Source organism: Felis catus, chromosome C1 (assembly GCF_018350175.1).
Source record: "Felis catus isolate Fca126 chromosome C1, F.catus_Fca126_mat1.0, whole genome shotgun sequence".
Classification (NCBI taxonomy): Eukaryota; Metazoa; Chordata; class Mammalia; order Carnivora; family Felidae; genus Felis; species Felis catus.
The window spans coordinates 36,058,150-36,075,454 of record NC_058375.1 but is presented as its reverse complement, the minus strand read 5'-3'; the positions used below and the strand labels follow the sequence as shown (position 1 = coordinate 36,075,454).

Sequence of the window (17,305 nt, the reverse complement as noted above, 5' to 3'; positions counted from 1 at the left end):
GAGAGTTAGAGGTTGCAGTTTAAGAGGGTGAGCCTGGGGCACCTGGGTGGTACGGTTGGTTAAGTGTCCGACTTCAGCTCAGGTCATGATCTCACAGATTGTGAGTTTGAGCCCTACATCAGGCTCTGTGCTGACAGCTCTGAGCCTGGAGCCTGCTTCAGATTCTATGTCTCCCTCTCTCTCTGCCTCTCTCCTGCTCGTGTTCTTTCTCTCAAAAATAAACATTTAAAAAAACTAAAAATAAAAAAAATACGAGGGTGAGTTCCTTGGTATTATCAAGAAACTTGTAAGTTTTAGTCAACTTGGGCTTGGCTAGTTATGCACCTCTATACTACCCATCCATGTTCTGGTTAGAAAAAGGACAAAGAGGAGCGCCTGGGTGGCGCAGTCGGTTAAGCGTCCGACTTCAGCCGGGTCACGATCTCGCGGTCCGTGAGTTCGAGCCCCGCGTCAGGCTCTGGGCTAATGGCTCAGAGCCTGGAGCCTGTTTCCAATTCTATGTCTCCCTCTCTCTCTGCCCCTCCCCCGTTCATGCTCTGTCTCTCTCTGTCCCAAAAATAAATAAACGTTGAAAAAAAAAAAAAAAGAAAAAGGACAAAGAGCGAAAAACCTGAAAGAGGATGACGTCTCCCTTCTTTAAGTGCTTTCTTAAAAGCCCCATCCTGCAATTTGCATGTATACAACATTGGCCAACTGTCAGATAGCAACACCTAGCTGCAAGAACTCTAGGAAAGTGAACTTTTTTTTTTTTTTTTTTTACCCTGGGATAATGACCTGAGCCAAAATCAAGTGTCGGACGCTCTCAGTTGACTTGAGCCACCCAGGTACCCGAAAGTGAACTTTTTAAAGCTGAGCACAGTTCTTTAGACCAAATGATTGCATGGGTATTGCATAGGGATCTAATAGCTCTGCCACCATTGACATAACCTGAAGTTAAGATCCTGACTAGTTGGTAATACTTTGGAAATCTTAGTAAGGTGAGCAAGTCCTCATTATTAAATAGGAAGACTTTTGAACTGAAGTTGTTTTCTGAAAAGCACTTCCCTCAATCCTGACTCCTTAATTTTGTAGATTACTTTTCTTGCCACAAAGGATCATTAAACCAAGTGTGTCCTTATTTCAGTTGGAGGACAACAGCACACCAGAACCAAAGGAAAATGGAGAGGAAGGCTGTCATCAAAATGGTCTTAGTCTCCCTGTAGAGGAGGAAGGGGAAGTCCTCTCACATTCTCTGGAAGCAGAGCACAGGTAAGGGAATATCAGATCACAGTGGATGCTGTGTATGGCCTGCGAGAAGCTTGAACATACTTAAGACATTTCACATCTGGTCTGGCATACAGAGAGAAGTATCCATTAGCACAATAACGTGTTCTCTCTGTATGCCCCTGCTTGACCTATTGCCCGCTAGGCATTGCTTTACAGATTTGCCAGCTTTTTTTACACTTTCCTCTCCAAGGCTTTCATGTAGTTTAGTTTCAGATTCAGTTTATAACTCTGGGTGGAAAGGGGAACCGGTTTTCTGGGACTGTTGTGCTGGCCGTTGGGCCCTCCTAACCCAAGTGAGCAGTTCCAAGAGGCCTTTAAAGGGCCTTGGGAGGCATGAGACCCCCATGGATGGAGTGCATTCTTTTAATGAGGGCCTCAAACACAGAGCAGCCAGCTCTCTGGGCAACTAACTAGATGGCAGATAGGGCCTGCCATGTTTGGCAGTCCCTTCCTGAAAGGAGGTTCCTGTCCAGAATAACTTTAGGAGTCAGCAAGATCACAAGAGTATGAAGGAGACCACAATGCCATGAACTTGAAAGAAAACTTAGGTACATGTGGAACTGTACTAATTTGCTTACAAGAGACAAAAGTGAGATTTCTTCCTCTGTTTTGTCTATGGGATAGAGAGGGCCCTTGCATTTTGGCTCTTATGCAATCTTATTTTCTGCTCTACTATCTCTTCTCTATAGCCCTTGTGCTCTGGAAAGAGCAACTGTGGAGATCCCTCATTTAATTCAAGCACCTAAGTTGCCATAATTAAAGTTTACCCCGCTGGGGAGGAAAGAAAAATCCAAGTGGGTACCATTGCCCCTAGACAAGTAAGTTTTTTCTGAAAAGTTGTGGGCTTCCCACTTATGCTTAAAGGTGTCATGTTTTTTTGTTTTTTTTTGTTTTGTTTTGTTTTTGTTTTGCCTTACCTCCCTCTACAAGGTTACTGAAAGCAATGGGATGGCAAGAGTATCCTGAAAATGATGAGAATTGCCTCCCCCTCACAGAGGATGAGCTCAGAGAGTTCCACATGAAGACAGAGCAGGTATGTCATAAACCTTTCCTGGAGACCAGTTAATGACCAGGAGAGGAAGGAGTCAGAACAGTCCTTGTCCTTAGGGAGCCCCAGTTTAGTGTAAGAAAAGGACCTTGGAGAAGAAAATATAAAGTAAGTTGTCATAGTAAAAATAAAGAGAAGTGTATCACTTCCTAGGCAATATGGATCTCCAGTAGGTGGATACAAAAACTAGGTCAGTAGTTTGCAGATTTCAGAAGGCAGTATAGTCTTTCTTCCTGGCAGCTCTAACTCCTTATCAGAACCACAAGACTGTGTCCAAAGCTAGGGGCTCAGCCCTTGGTCTCTAGAGAAGCAAGCTCACCCTCCCCTGCCTTCAGCGTTATGGTTTCCCTCAGATACTCTGGCCAGAGCCAAGAAACGACATATGTGAATTCATTCAACAAATGTTTGGAGTCTTTGAGTGAAACACTGCCAGATCTTAGGGTTTATGGCAGTGAGCAAGATTAATGGAGTCTCTACAAACCTCATGGAGCCTAAATTCTGGTGGTATTTATATTTATATTTTATTTACATGTATTTGTATTTATGGCATTTATGTTTAAAGCACAAATAACAGTATCAAGTCCTATAAAGAGAAATTACAGGCTGACAGAAAAATTTTGCTACTCAGAACTATTCCCTCAGTCATTGTCATCATCTGAGAACTTGGAGAAATAGAGAATCTGAAACCCTACCTACTGAAATCAGAATCTGCATTTTAAAAAAATCATTAAATTATTGATTTCCACATTAAACTTTGAAAAGCACAGCTGTATGAAATCTTTAATCTCTCAGAAGGGCGCCGTCGACATTCTGCCTAAATTGAGTTGAGGCCTGGCCTTTTCCAGGTCCCATTGCCAGTGTCGTTTTTGATGGTTTTCTTTTTTCTTTCCCATGCTAACCATAGCTGAGAAGAAATGGCTTTGGGAAGAATGGCTTTTTGCAGAGCCGCAGTTCCAGCCTGTTCTCCCCATGGAGAAGCACTTGTAAAGCAGAGTTTGAGGACTCAGACACGGAAACCAGTAGCAGTGAAACATCAGATGACGATGCCTGGAAGTAGGCATATAAATGTTCACAAATCTGACCCAGGAAACTCAGCTTGTGTGTTTAGAGAGTATACAAAAGAAATTGTTCTTTTCCTTTTCTTATGTTGTTGTTGAATACTTCATGCACAAGGGAAATAATCATATCCCAAAGAGAGAGCAATTGGCTTGTTTAGCTTTTGTTGTTGTTCTTCCCTGTTATCTGCTTAATAGAGAGGTTTGTGTGATGGGAAAAATTTTTTAAATACACACACACAGACACAGTATGTATGGGGCGATGCACAGGTGGGAGCTGGCAGTGCAGAGAGGAGGAGACACCGGTCTGCAGCAACAGCTTCTACTACCAGCCCTTGGGGCACTCACCCCTGTGCTCAAGCAATCATTGTCAATGACAAAGTGACTATTGAAGTTATAATTGTATTAAATTAATGCTAATAATTTGGATATTTTATTTTATTTTTGGCTGCTCGGGTAACGATAGCCCTTAACCAAGCATACATGGTTTTCTTTTTCTTTTTCTTTCTTTTTTTTTTTTTTTTTTTTTTTTCCTTTTTGGGTACAGCTGTAAAATATTTGGATATAGGAAATGTGTTATTCTTGCAGCCTTGATATTCAGGGTGGATTGTAAAATATAAATTTTTGTGAGATTTCAAAGATTAAGATTATTTTGATAACATTATTTACAGATTTAAAAGATGTGGTTATCACAAGTCTGTTGAGGGGGAAAACTACTGCATAAAATAACTAACTTGGAATAAATATTTTGCATCAGTTTGGATTGTCTTGTGTAAGAAGTATATTTCCTTTAAAATTAGATGAGTGGATTCTTTGGGGAAATACTTTTAGAAGTCTGAGGGAAATCTGAATTCAGACACACCTGTTTCTCCTTTTAGCAGATACTTTTCTGATGCAGAAGAATTTGTGCAATAAATTACCCATAATAAAATCAGAAACCCAAGTTTCCTTCCTGAAACTGATTTTCACTGCTTAAGTATTTACCAGTGTGCATATTTTAAGGAAGGTTTATGTCTCAGTTTCCTGCTAAATAAGAACATGGGAAAGGGTTTGAGCCAGTGCTGTCTGGGTGACCAGTGGAGGAGGTACATTTTTTCATTCAACGTACACTTCCCCAGCAAGGCTCTGGGGATGCAGGGAGTGCCCAGCCCAGTAGGAAAGAAAATAAAGTTACATTAAAAATGAAACCTTAGTCCAAAATTTGATGGACCAGGTAGAAGTTAAACCAAACAGATACACTGGCACTCTTTGGCCATCCCTACAGTGGCTATAGAGGTCTAAGATCATACTCTAATAGGAGACCAGCAGCAGAGTAACAGGCCTCATTGCATGTTAGATGACTAACTTGTAGTGTCTTCAGAAGGGGTAGAGGCCTAAAGGCAGAAAGACTAGCATGACATTTGTTGGATTCTAAAGGCTAGGAAGGCAGAGACCCTATCTGCCACACTATTATATACTCTCTCCTGCTAGTGTTACAAGTAGTCCAAGTGGAAATGTTGATTGAGCAATAAAAACTATCATATTTCATTGAATATATCTATTTGAAGACATTCTTTTATGTAGTAATAAGAAAACTTGGCAGTTACTACATTGTCAATCCTGATTTCAGTGTTAAAATGTGGAAAAAATGTGCATATTAGAATCCGTGAATACTATAAATGAATTAAGTTGCAAAAGTATTAAACCAGACATGAGAAATTGGTTGAGATAGAAATACCGTACCTGTTTAGCCTTGGGCTTTGCTCCTAACTAGCTTTCACAGAACAGATTTCTAAAAATGTGCCCTTCTCCCTTGGACTTAAGCTGGACTGAGATCACATGCTTTGAAACGCTTTGCAAGCTGTTGCTGGTCATATCTTGGCCTTACATGGGGAAGGGGGTGTTGCTACCTTAAGTCTCTATCTTGTTTAGAAAAGGGAGTTTGTTTGGAAACATAGGGCTAAGTCAGAGCTCCTGCCTCTGATGGATGCAGATCTTTGGGGAGGTGGCAGAGAGATCTGACCCACAAGAAGGGCCTCCCTGGCCCCGGCCAGCTCAAGTGAAAGCTTACCCTCATCTGATAAATTTATAATGTTCTCCCTGAACTTTCCATTCCTTGGCCTGTGTGGACTATCTTTCCTCTATAGCCAAACAAAACAAAACCCAAAAAACAGGAATCAGGGAATGGGTGTTAGGGAGAGACCCCTGGCCTTGGTGTGACTTGGTTATGCAAAAGCTGTGGTTTCTTCCAGAGAGGCACAGTGCAAAGAAGAGCTTTTCAGCCTACAGGAAAGACAGGTTTCCTGGAAGAAAACCCAGAAGGGCCGATTGCTTCCATTCCCAGGTGTTCCCTAGAATGGAGAATGGGGCTAACTTGGGTAACCTCCGTTTGGGGGAAAACAAGAATGAACAAGATGACACCTCCCTGCTGGAGGCTCTTCAGTGGCCAGCAATCGGGAGTAATGGGGCCCAGCCAGCCTAGGAGACAGCTGTTTGTTCCCCTTTATATAAGCAGAGAAACGGAGATATTAAAAGGGACTTGCCCATGCTCATGTAATTAGGTAGAGCAGTCCTTGTGACACTTTTTAGGGGCTCCTCCCAAAGGTGGCCTGCTTTTTCCCGCCCATGCTCCAGACCTGCCTAGACTTGTAGTTGTTTCCCAGGTTGCTAAATCTCCTCCCCAAACATAAACTTAATCTAAACTCAGTAAACCTGGCCTTTCCTCTCTGCCTCTGGCTTTCTGTTTCAAACTCCTCTCCCATTCCCCTGCCCTCTGTCCTGTCTTCTGCAGGTCTTGTCTGGTGTCAGGAAAGGGATCCCATTCCATGGCCTCCTACTCTGGGGAGCCAGGGCTCCTGTCCTGTGGGTCCTGTGACATGGTTTTCCGCTCCTGGGCCCTGCTGGCTACCCACACTCAGCGCTTCTGCATTGGCCATCTGACCCGAGAGGTAACACCTGGTGCACAACCCTCAACAGGCCTCCTCTGGCCAAACCGGGCGGGTATTCAAACAACTCTTTGAGGATTTCTCATCCCACACCCTGTCGCCAGGTTGTGCCACAAGGACAACAGGGCATCTCAGACCAAGAGGCCAGCAAATTGGCTCTGAAGAAGCTAACGGAGGAGGTACTCTTGGCTCAAAATTCAGCGTCCTCCCCAAGCCTACAGATCAGGCAGATTATATAGGTCGGATTACTCCTAACAGAGATCGCGCGTTCCTGTTATCTCCAGGTGCAGCGGCTGTGGCTGTACCTACAGGAAATGCAACCCTGGATAACCGAGGTCCCCCGAAGATCAGAAGGGCTCCGAAGACGTTGTGAGGCGCTGACTCAGGGCCCCACCCCAGAAGCTGCTGGAAGCCCGGGAGAGAGGCTTTGGGCATTGCAAAGGACTCACGCAAAGCGGATGGTGGAGACGAAGGCACAGAGCCTTGCCCTGGAGCGACGCAACCAGGGTGAGGGGAAAGGAGAGGGGGACTAAGGGCCCGCTCCGCCCCTCGCCCTTCGGATTTGAGTTTGTTGGCCCCGTTGCGACCCAATCCCTTACCGCCTCAGAACTGAGCCAACGCCTCCAAGGTTTGGCCCAGACCCGGGGCGGAATATCACGCCTTATCGGCCTGGAGCGGGAGCTTCGAGAACTCAGGGCAGAAGGCCGGCGAACGCGGGGAGCTCTAGAAGTGCTAGGGGCGCACGTTCAGCAGCTACAGCCAGAGTCCGGGTGAGAGCCGGCTCGGGGAATTCGGTAGCTCAGCTGAGCTGGCTTGGGGGCGGGGCTGGGGCTGGGGCTGGGCGGGACCCTCGGGGGGGCGGGACGCGCGAGGCTCCAGCCCCTAAGCCGCTGGAAAGCTGCGAGTGTTAGGTCGGATAAGGGCGGGGCTTCCGGAGGCCTGGCGTCTGGATCTGTAATACCTTTTCCGCGCCGGTATCCCTCTACTCCAGGACCGGGCTCAACCCCTTGCGACAGGCAGAACTCTGTTGTTCGGTACTACAGGCCAACCCAGGGACTCTGGCTGCCGAGATCGGGTGAGGTCCCGGGCCCGGGTACGGCATGGGCGAAGCGCTGATCAGCTCTGGAAAGACGCTGCTGCCTTTTTGTCCCTTACTCCCTCCCTAGGGCCCTGCGCGAGGCCTATGTTCGAGGCGGGGGCCGGGACCCCGGCGTTTTGGGCCAGATATGTCAGTTGCAAGTGGAGGCCTCAACACTGGAGCTGCAGCGGTTGCGGACTCGCAGGGGTGAACAGGAAGGGTCCGGGGGGCCGGCCAGGAGTGCCTCTCAGATGCGGTGGTCTTAATTGTGGGAGGAGGAAAAGGGCGGTTGAGGGAGGTGATGAGGGAGGCATGAGGACCACCTGAGCAAAAACGCAGAAGTATGAAACCTGGGTGGTCTTTGTGGCAATGGCTAGAATGTTACCTGACAAGTCCAGCCTTGTCCAAAGAGACCTAAAGCTGGAGAACTCAGAATCTCACCAGCTGGTCACCAGAGGTCAGAGGTGACAGGTCGGACTTTTCATCGCAGGAAGGAAGGCAGATGCCACACTGGGGGAGCTTCTAGTAGTGGAAGCTGAAAACCAGCGCCTGGAGGCAGAAATCCTGGCCTTGCAGATGCAGAGAGGCGCAGGCCCTGCGTCCTGGCTTCAGCGAGTACCCGTCCCAGGTCACCTAGCTCAATCAGACCAAGCTCGGAAGAGGGGGTTAGAGGGACCATGTATGGGGAATGAGGCTGGTGTTTACGTGCTGTCCGTCCTTGTTTACGTGCATCTCCAGGTGTCCATGCACCTAGGCTCCCGGGGGAGGGTTATCTCAGCGCTGTTACTTGCTGCGTCCTGCTTAGGGGTGCCCTACTCTTAATTCTGCTCCCAGGGCCTAGGAAGCTGCCACCTGCCGCGAATCCCAGCCCAAGTCTGAGAAGGAGGGAAGATCCCCCACGCCTCCCACCCCGGGTGGCTCCCCCACTGCCACCGATTCCACACCCCACAGGTGTCCTATTGAGTGGCACAGAAGAGGCTGTGAGGACCCAGGGGTTTGGTGGGGGAGGGTGGCAGGCAGTTCTGTTTTGTGCAGTTGGGGAAGCATGGACACCTGGGAGGCTTTCCGGGGTCCACTCTTTCCCAACCACAGCCGCTGCCTCCTGGAACCATGACCAGAAACCTAGGCCTGGATGCACACTTCCTCCTGCCCACTTCTGACGTTCTGGGCCCTGCACCCTACGACCCTGGGTGAGGCGGGCTTCCTCTTTTGACATCCTCTGTGACTTGGCCATCACTTTTAATTAAGGAGACCACTAGGACAAGTGAGGGTTGAGGGGGGCAAGGTTAAGAGGAGCTGGGGGTGTGTTTATGTGTAGGTGCCAGCTGAGACCTGTGTTCTTCAGGGCTGGGCTGGTCATTTTCTATGACTTCCTTCGGGGACTTGAGGCTTCTTGGATTTGGGTGCAACTACTGACCGGTTTGACCCGAGATGGACAGGATACAGGAGGGGTCACAGCATTGCCCCCAGCCCTTTGCTTGCCCCCACCTCCAGCTCCTGGGCCCATGGGCAACTGTGCCATCCTTGCCAGCAGGCAGCCTGTACCCAGGTCAGTATGTGGAGATTGGCTTTGGTGCCACAATGAGGGCTTTTCCCTCATTCTGTTTTCTCATGTGTACATAGGGCCACTGGCTCTGAGGGCTATCCTAGTAAGGGAGAACAGTTCTGACACCTTGTTTTGGTTGTTCTAGACTGCCACCTTCACCATCAGTATCCTTGGTCTGTGAGCTACAGGCCTGGCAGGGGCTGGCATGGGCTACAGCACCACAGCCAAAGGCTTGGGCCTCACTGGTGTTATTTGACCGGGATCAAAGAGTGCTAAGTGGTCACTGGCGTATTCCACTTCGGGCCCTTCCTCTGGACCCCAGCCTTAGCCTTGGGCAGCTGAATGGGATTCCCCAGGTAAGTGTGGATTAACGAGGACTGGGTCTACTCCAGGTACAGATGCATTACTATTTCATCTCTCTCCAGGTAGGTCAGGCTGAGCTCTTTCTGCGACTGGTTAATGCAAGAGATGCAGGTGTCCAGACACTGGCAGAGATCAATCCAGCAAGTGCCCAGGAATACCAGTACCCACCTCTGGTGAGGGCCCACCTGGACCTAGGGGCACCGCAGGTGTGATTGGTGTGGTTAATTGCCGATATTTGCTGACCACCATGTGCCAAGTTATCAAGTGCTGTGAATGAACTCATTTAACCCTCATACATCCTATTAGGTAGATCTAGGCAAATGGATAAGGAAATCAGAGAACAATGAGGTTAACTTGGTTTACATTGGGTAGTCAAGACAAACCTCTTGCTAAAGATACACTTTCTTCTCCCCGTTCCACAGATGTCCAGTTCGCCTTCACTGGAAGCCAGCTCCCTTGCCCCAAAAGCTGGCTTTGTTGATCCCCCTCCTCCCACAGAAGAGCCCCTCAGCAGTCAAGGTTTGAGACGAGGGTTTGGGCCCTCATCACAGCTTTGACCTACCCCCCTCTGGCTTTGAGTCTAGGAAAATATGGGCAGGAGTAGCTTAACATGCAGAGATCTAGGATTTGAAGTTGCCAGACCTGCAGTTTTACTACACCTTCTGAAGGTCTAGGAGCAAATAGCAGATAAAAGCTCCAACGGCTTTACCACCTTTCAAAAATACTTTTGTAAAACAGATGTGGCAATTAAGTGAATGTAAGGTTATTTGCAATACTGCCTGGCATCTAAATCCTTTCAAAGATGAGCAAGGGCACTCTTTAATTCATTAAAGGAACTTGAACTTATTCCCACATGTTTCTTGCTAAAGCCTGTCTTGTTGCCACACTTCATTCAAATCCAAGCTTCCTCAGGACATCCTCTGGGAAGCCATCCAGGCTCTAAAGGTCCCATAAACTAGGAGCTCCCATATCTTACACACTTGTAGAGGGTCACTTGTGAAATCTGGCTGAAATTTGATATTAGGCCTAAAACTCTCAGGACTTGGTACATGCAATACGAAGGCATCTTCAGGATGATCTGCAGCCATGAGTTACCATAACCAGCCCAGAAAAACTCCCATTTTCTCTTGTATTTAGGGGACAAAATAATAAAGTGAAAAACTGCCTCTGACATTGGTTATTAAAATGGCAGGTTCTGACCTAGAGTCTAGTGCAGCAAAGTAGCCCTGTGGGTGGTCAGAATTAAATAACTCCCTTTAGGTAATGTAGGGCAGGCACTGTTTGGAATTCAGATCCAAACAATGCCTGATGCATAACACGTAATTAAACTAAGGGTCGGGTCAGAGGGAGCTTGTATATGGAGGCTCTCCATTTACCTTGCATCCTGGGCATCTGTGAGGTCCTAATGGGATGGCTTTAGTACCAGTGTCCTAAGCACCAGCACCCTTAGACTGGGCAGCCAGACTTTCAACCCCACCTTCCACATGGAAATACTCTAGGCAGTCAAGGATCCCAGTGAAGTTTTTTTTTTTTTTTTTTTTTTTTAACATTTAGTTGAGAGAGTAAGAGTGAGCAGAGGAGGGGCAGAGAAGGGAGACACTGAATCTGAAAATCTTTAAACACAAGTTCAGACCAAGAGCTTTTTTAGCATCTTTATTTGAGAAGTCAAAACTGCAGATGGGGTAACAATTCGGATTCAAGTTGATAGTTTCAGCCTTTCTGTACAGAAAACAAAACTCCATCAACCAGCCTCCCCACAGATTCTCCCAAGCACATCCAAAGGGTCCAGTCTGTCCCTCAGCCACTTTCAAACCAGAAAGCTCATTTCTCTATAATTAGCACACCAGTTCTCAAGGTTTCCCCCACTACTCCCTCACAAGTTTTTTTCAGAGTTCTTTTTCCAGACAGGATTATTGGCCCCCAGTTGGAGACTAAGTGGATAAAAGTACCAAGGGCTGACTCAGAGGCGGTTATCAGCTCACAAAGTCCATCAAACAGAAGTATCAGCACCAAAGAGCAAGATCTTCACCAAGTCTTGTTTTTGTAGCCCCCATCCAGGGACAGCACCACTGAAGGTTTGCAACACAGCTGAGTGCAGTATTTAAAATGGAAAAAGCATAGCACCATTGGAAGACAAAAGGCCTATAACCATGCTTGATTTAATCACCTCCACAATAGGTAGGAATTTGGATGAGAACAGTACAGAAAGGGAGTGGGGGGTGCCTTTCGCCACTATACAAAACCTGGAGCGTTCCAAGGCACAGATTCAGCCAATGTCTAAGAAAAAAATCATCAAAGCCTCAACCTTTGCTTACAATCTTTATTGAAGTTATACAAAAAGAATCCCCCCAAAGTGAAAAAATACATTATATACAAAAACACTTTCCCTCAAGAGGAAGGCTCTGCGCCCTCTCTTAACATGCAGTGCTTTCAACTGTTGCTCCAGCCTCCACGGTCCCCTCCACTGCTGCCCGGCTTTCAGCCTGATTCTCAGCCTGGAAGACAAACAGGGAGCCTGGGCATAAATGACCCTACCTAGTTTAAGCCATTCTGTCTTATATATTGAGTAGAGGCCTTAGAGAAAGTAAACAGGTCTCTTAAAACCCTGCTTTGCTCCCTACATGAATAATGGCAATGACCACAAAATATAAGGCCATTTCCTAAATTTTCTAGAATAGGGCTGACCACGCCAATGTTTATAGGTTACCTGGAAAGGAGGAAGCAGAAGTAACCCAATGGTCTTGCCAATTAAATACCTCCTCATACATTCATTAGGATGGGACCTGTGGTATGTATATAGTTTCCATCTGTCAATGGGACATCCTACATTCCATAACCAAATCGTTTCCTGCACAGTGGATTAACTGAATGCAACCCTTATAAAAACAAACAGGCTCAAGGCGGGGAACATGCACTTAGGAGGACCAGTTTCCCCAGGCCCTGAGAACAAGGGGAAATAAGGCAAGAGTCCAAGCCCTCTTAACTGCCCACCTCCTCCTCCATGTTTTCTGAAACTTCATTTCCACTGGAGACGGCATCCCCACTGCCTCCATTCACCTCCAGCTCTTGTTTGGCTTTCTTTGCATCATCTTTTCGGGGACTCTCTTCCTCTGGTTTCCTCTGAAGATATAATTGTGAGCTTCACAAATGTGCTGGATATTTTTAAAAGAACTGCAGAACTTTTTAACAGTCCCTTTACTCCTCTCCTCCCCTGCCGCTGCCACCCCATGGTTTTGCAGCACCAGGATCCACAGGTCTAAGGGTCTTCTCCCATGGCCACAGAGGCAGAAGCCAACACAATACAATAAACACAATACAATAAAGTGGTCTGCCAAAACATACCAATTCAGCCTCCCTAGTGGAAAGGTGGGGTAGGGTAAGGAGATCTAAACAATAACCAAACCACAATTTTGGGAGTCAGAAACAAAGGAATCAGTCTCCCACAAGAGGGAAAAAAAAAAAACTATTGTAACTACAGGCAGAGTCAGGAGTGTAAGTATCAGCAGGTCTGCTGCTGAATGACTACTGTCAAAACTTGCCTGCTTCCTAAGATGAGCCATGAGACCAAGTCTCCTCAGCAACTTTTCTGATTTGATACTCCTAGGCCAGAAGAGGCCTGGAAATTTTTGTTAGAAGACATATTTAAGTGAAAACTACGTTCACTCAAATCCTCACCAACTTTGCAAAATGAGTGTCTTATTGCATCAAATATTAGGGAATGCATTCCCCATGTATCATTTGAAGCAAAAAAACAAAACAAAAAGACTGGAAAGACAGAAATGACCACATGTACATTTACCTTCTTTCTGACAAGGTGGGAAATATCAGTCACACAGTTAGATGAGGAAGCACCATCTGTTGGCTTTCTACTGGCAACCTGGCAAAAAGGACTTTGTTAGCAACGTACAGCTACATGAGGCCAACAGACCTGATGTTAAGTGACAAAAACCACCCGCATACTCACCATGGAGACTGAAGTGCCTCCTCCACTAGGAGTGAAACCTGAAGTAGAGCTCTCCACCTGTTTGGGAGGTGACAGACCCAAGTGGGGCCCAGGACAAAACCCACCAGGTCACCCACAGTCCTACAACGGTACTGACCATCCAAAAAACTGATTCTGATTAAGACCTCAAATACTAGTGGGCTTCCTTATAGAAGCAATATCGTCCACCCACCTCTACCTACACCTGCCATCCCCAAACTGGGAGCTTAGGCAGTGTAGATGTTAAATTAACCCCTCTGTATCATGTCATCACCAGGAAGGTAGGATGCTCCCTGACATTCCAGCAGCCAAAAGCAGAGCCAGGAAATGTGGGGCTAAAAGCCATCATCAATACCTTGCTAATCTAAATAGGAGTTCTCAAAGATGGAAGTAATAGCTAACATTTATTAAGCGAACACTATTTGTATTGTCATAAGTATTTTAACCTACGTATTATTATCCCCATCTTACAGATGAGTCAACTAAGGCAAAGAAATGTTAAGTAACATGCCTATGGCCACACACAGTAAGCAGCAGATACAGAGCTCAAACCCAATATGGCTCTAGAGTGTCTTCTCTTAAGCATTATACTATCTTAAGCATTATACTATCTGATAGGAATAAATTCTCACATTCCTTCAAACAACCAGCTCCCTAGAAACCAAGTCATTGTTCCTAGACAAATGGAACACTAATACCATGATGACTTCCAACAATATCATACTATTACCAAAACTTTAAAAGGAAACCAAACCAACCAGAGTTGCTTTCAGAGCCAATTCAGCTACATTCCCACTACGCTGGGACTCCTTCGCATCTTCTATCTTCTCTCTAATTTCAGGTAGCAGTTCCTTCAGCTCCTCAATTTCTTTTTCATATTCAGAAGATGATCCATCAGCCTCCTTCATCTGCTCACTTAGTACAGCTACAAAAAACAGGCTAAAGTGATCACTAATAGTTAACCACAAGGGGATCCATTTTTAAAAAATCTTGTCAATTACTGGATCCACCAAACTTAGCATCAAATAGCTGATGCTCACTCACCCATTCTCTTCTCAATTACTTCAATGGATTTGCTGAACTGTGCCACTGCCTCATCATACTGAGAGTTGTACCCATAGGCCAAGCCCAGCTGGTAGTGGGTCTCTGCAAGGAGACGGTCATGGGCTTCCAGGTACTGTTCTTGAAGGTTTAGGCAGGCCTGGAACTCCTCCACAGCTTGGACATAATTCTCTAATAAAGAGAAAAAGAAAAGCAAGCAAATGGATAGCATTTAATATTTCTAAATTTTATTTTATTTTTTTTATTTTTTTAAACGTTTTATTTATTTTCGAGAGAGAGAAGAGACAGAGCTTGAACGGGGGAGGGGCAGAGAGAGAGGGAGACACAGAATTGGAAGAAGGCTCCAGGCTCTGAGCCATCAGCCCAGAGCCCGACGCAGGGCTCGAACTCACGGACCGCGAGATCATGACCTGAGCCGAAGTTGGACGCCCAACCGACTGAGCCACCCAGGCGCCCCAATATTTCTAAATTTTAGACTATCCTACAGGAATGCTCTATTTTACATTTCATTTTCTTTGTAGCATCTCTAGGATCCTTGACTATAAACAATATCAAAATAACAAAAAACAAAACAAAACAAACTACTGAAAGACTTCAGTTAAGGGAGATTATTCACACAGCTCTAGGAGCTATAGGAACCCAAACTGACTGTCCTTTAAAGCCAACTGCCCACAACTTATGATCAATCAAGCTGAATTTTAAGGAATTAGAGGAAGAATGGGGGCGGGGGGACATTAAAGGAGAGAGTAAAATGAAAAATGAATTACCAGATTCAACACTAACTTCTCCAAGTTTAAGATGTGCCTGCGCAGCATAAAGCTGAGCTTCTTTTGTTTCTTGCCTAAAAGAAGGAAAAGATGATCAGAAACCTTAACAGCATTTGCCCAAGCCTAACTGGTATTCTATTTTCATTCAACCTCCGAACTCCCAACCTGAGCCTAGACACACCAAAAGTTTTACCTTTTAAAAATAATCTTTGCTAAATCCAGCATATCCCAGGCAAGCTCTAGATTCCCAATCTCTTCCTCTTCACTTTCTTGAAGAGACTAAAAAGTATATCCAAATCATTGGTATTAGGCAGCAGTACAAGACAGGCATCTTTAGATTACAAATCTAAATGTATAACTAAGAAAAAGCTATGATAATAATCAGGCATACCCTAGTAAGCTACAGTCCTACAAAAAGAAAGCAGAAATTGATACTGAACAAATAATTTACCTTGTTTTCAAGAATGGATTCATTTGGTATTTCTTCAGCCTTGTCATTTTCTTTATCCTCCTCTTCTGAGCCTTCAGTTTCTGCAAGCAAAAATTACTCAGTATTGAGAATACTAAGGATATCTTTTATCTAGTCAGAAGTTCCAATAAATGTCGGTTGAATAACCTATATTCTGAGGTAGAACAGGCCAGATGCTAAGTCAGTTAATATTTGAACTGGATAGAAATATAAAGCCAGTGATTATAGTCTAATTCATGTGTAATCTAGATTTAGATTGTATAATCTTATGGCGTCTATGGTTTATACCTTCAGTGATCAGAAGGCTGAATGTTTCTCTTCTAAAAATCATTCCTGATCTCTCAGATCAAGACATATTAGCTATTGTAGCCTTTTGGTTACTAGAAGTTCCCATCTACTCAGCCAGAAGCAAATGGAGACCTCAGCCAGTGTTCCTGGGGTCTTTAGGCCACTTGTTAGAGAATACTAACAAGCTGACAAAGTATGAAAAGTTAAATTACCCCAGTCCATTCAGATCAAGAATGCTCAAGAGACTAGCTTTCCCACAACAGAGCTGTAGAGAGAAAAGCATAGTCCTTACCAACTCTCACCAATGAGCATGCCACAGACTCCAGCCAGCTCTAGCACATACAGAAATGAGTGAGCACTACCACAACCAATTATTCTACTCCAGTATAATGTTAAAATTTGCAGCCATACTGACACTGTATTTTACCATATTGGCATACACTCACAAGTCAAATGCCTAGTAGAAGGACAGGCTGCTAATAAATAGCTCTATTCACCACATGAAGCTCAGAACATCAAGCGATTAAAAATGGGCTTATAGGGGCGCCTAGGTGGCTCAGTCGGTTAAGTGTCCGACCTGGCTCAGGTCATGACCTCGCGGTTTTTGAGTTCAAGCCCCGCGTCAGGCCCTGTGCTGACAGCTCAGAGCCTGGAGCCTGCTTTAGATTCTGTGTCTCTCCCTCTGCCCCTCCCCTGCTCATGCTCTAACTCTTTCAATAATAAATAAACGTTAAAAAAAAAAATTTTTTTTTTAAATGGGCTTATGGGGGCACAAACAATTCACAAACTGGGTATAATGTGCCTACCTCTGCCATCTTTCATTAAGCATTTTTAACACAAGCAAAATATTGTCTCTTAACAAGCTATTATGGGAACATGAATATGGCAATTAGGCCTTAGGAAGTCAGGCTAAAGGACTTTTACCTGTCTAGCAATTCTGGTTCAGGATGGGAACAGGCAAAGAAAATTCCTAAACATTATAAATTAGTAGGACAATCTAACAAAGTCCTTTAAGAAGGGCACCTGGCCGGCACAGTCAATGGAATGTGTAACTCTTGATCTCAAGATTTTAAGTTCTAGCACCACACTGGGTGTAGAGATTACTTAAATAAAATTAAATTAAAAAAAGAAATCCTCTAAGAATCAATTACAAGTTACAAGCTAATTAACCTCTTTGGTAAACTGTTTTATCAAATGAGTCACTTTTCCCATTGACCATGTGATTTAGTGCTTCTGAAATAAATACCCACCATCACACACCATTATATATCCATGCCCAAATTTCCAAGATGTTTGTATACTTAGTACACTGTTAAGACTAGATGGTAATGAAGCCCGTTCTCCAGGAGAATATGCAAAACGGGTGAAGTAAATCTATGAAACATTTTACCTTCACAATTTATAGAAAAAATTAACAAAATGTGTATGGTTATTCTCTATTTTTAATTATCTGGTAT

At 45.1% G+C, this 17,305-nt stretch overlaps 3 protein-coding genes across 14 annotated transcripts in view; 2 read left to right on the top strand and 1 right to left on the bottom strand.

Moving 5' to 3' along the window:
• The window catches only part of GPBP1L1 (GC-rich promoter binding protein 1 like 1), a 67,803-nt gene extending 63,671 nt beyond the window's left edge, over positions 1-4,132 (top strand). For 4 of the 5 annotated variants that reach the window (XM_011284643.4, XM_011284642.4, XM_011284644.4 and 1 more), the window contains 3 exons: positions 1,124-1,248; positions 2,197-2,299; positions 3,219-4,132. In XM_011284643.4, coding sequence (XP_011282945.2) covers positions 1,124-1,248; positions 2,197-2,299; positions 3,219-3,371 — 381 coding nt within the window. In that variant the 3' untranslated portion in view covers positions 3,372-4,132. Of the gene's footprint in view, positions 1-1,123; positions 1,249-1,955; positions 2,133-2,196; positions 2,300-3,218 lie in introns of those variants that run through there. The other variant, XM_019836914.2, reaches the window with a different exon arrangement.
• Positions 4,133-4,287: 155 nt separating this feature from the next.
• On the top strand, positions 4,288-10,126 carry CCDC17 (coiled-coil domain containing 17). The gene is given in 14 exon segments (XM_023258633.2): positions 4,288-6,389; positions 6,392-6,472; positions 6,578-6,800; positions 6,901-7,063; positions 7,285-7,368; positions 7,460-7,578; positions 7,862-7,999; positions 8,206-8,351; positions 8,464-8,561; positions 8,717-8,920; positions 9,063-9,273; positions 9,343-9,453; positions 9,703-9,791; positions 9,793-10,126. Coding segments are annotated over 14 exon segments (1,980 nt in total). The 5' UTR covers positions 4,288-6,173; the 3' UTR covers positions 9,890-10,126.
• A 792-nt stretch (positions 10,127-10,918) lies between these two features.
• Positions 10,919-17,305, bottom strand: part of NASP (nuclear autoantigenic sperm protein) — a 42,763-nt gene continuing 36,376 nt past the window's right edge. For 5 of the 8 annotated variants that reach the window (XM_006934695.5, XM_045035730.1, XM_019836911.3 and 2 more), the window contains 9 exons: positions 15,543-15,622; positions 15,285-15,370; positions 15,092-15,165; positions 14,307-14,495; positions 14,021-14,187; positions 13,245-13,301; positions 13,080-13,157; positions 12,272-12,400; positions 10,919-11,775 (listed from right to left, as the gene is read on the bottom strand). In XM_006934695.5, coding sequence (XP_006934757.1) covers positions 11,695-11,775; positions 12,272-12,400; positions 13,080-13,157; positions 13,245-13,301; positions 14,021-14,187; positions 14,307-14,495; positions 15,092-15,165; positions 15,285-15,370; positions 15,543-15,622 — 941 coding nt within the window. In that variant the 3' untranslated portion in view covers positions 10,919-11,694. The remainder of the gene's footprint in view (positions 11,776-12,271; positions 12,401-13,079; positions 13,158-13,244; positions 13,302-14,020; positions 14,188-14,306; positions 14,496-15,091; positions 15,166-15,284; positions 15,371-15,542; positions 15,623-17,305) is intronic. The other 3 variants (XM_045035732.1, XM_045035731.1, XM_045035733.1) reach the window with 3 other exon arrangements.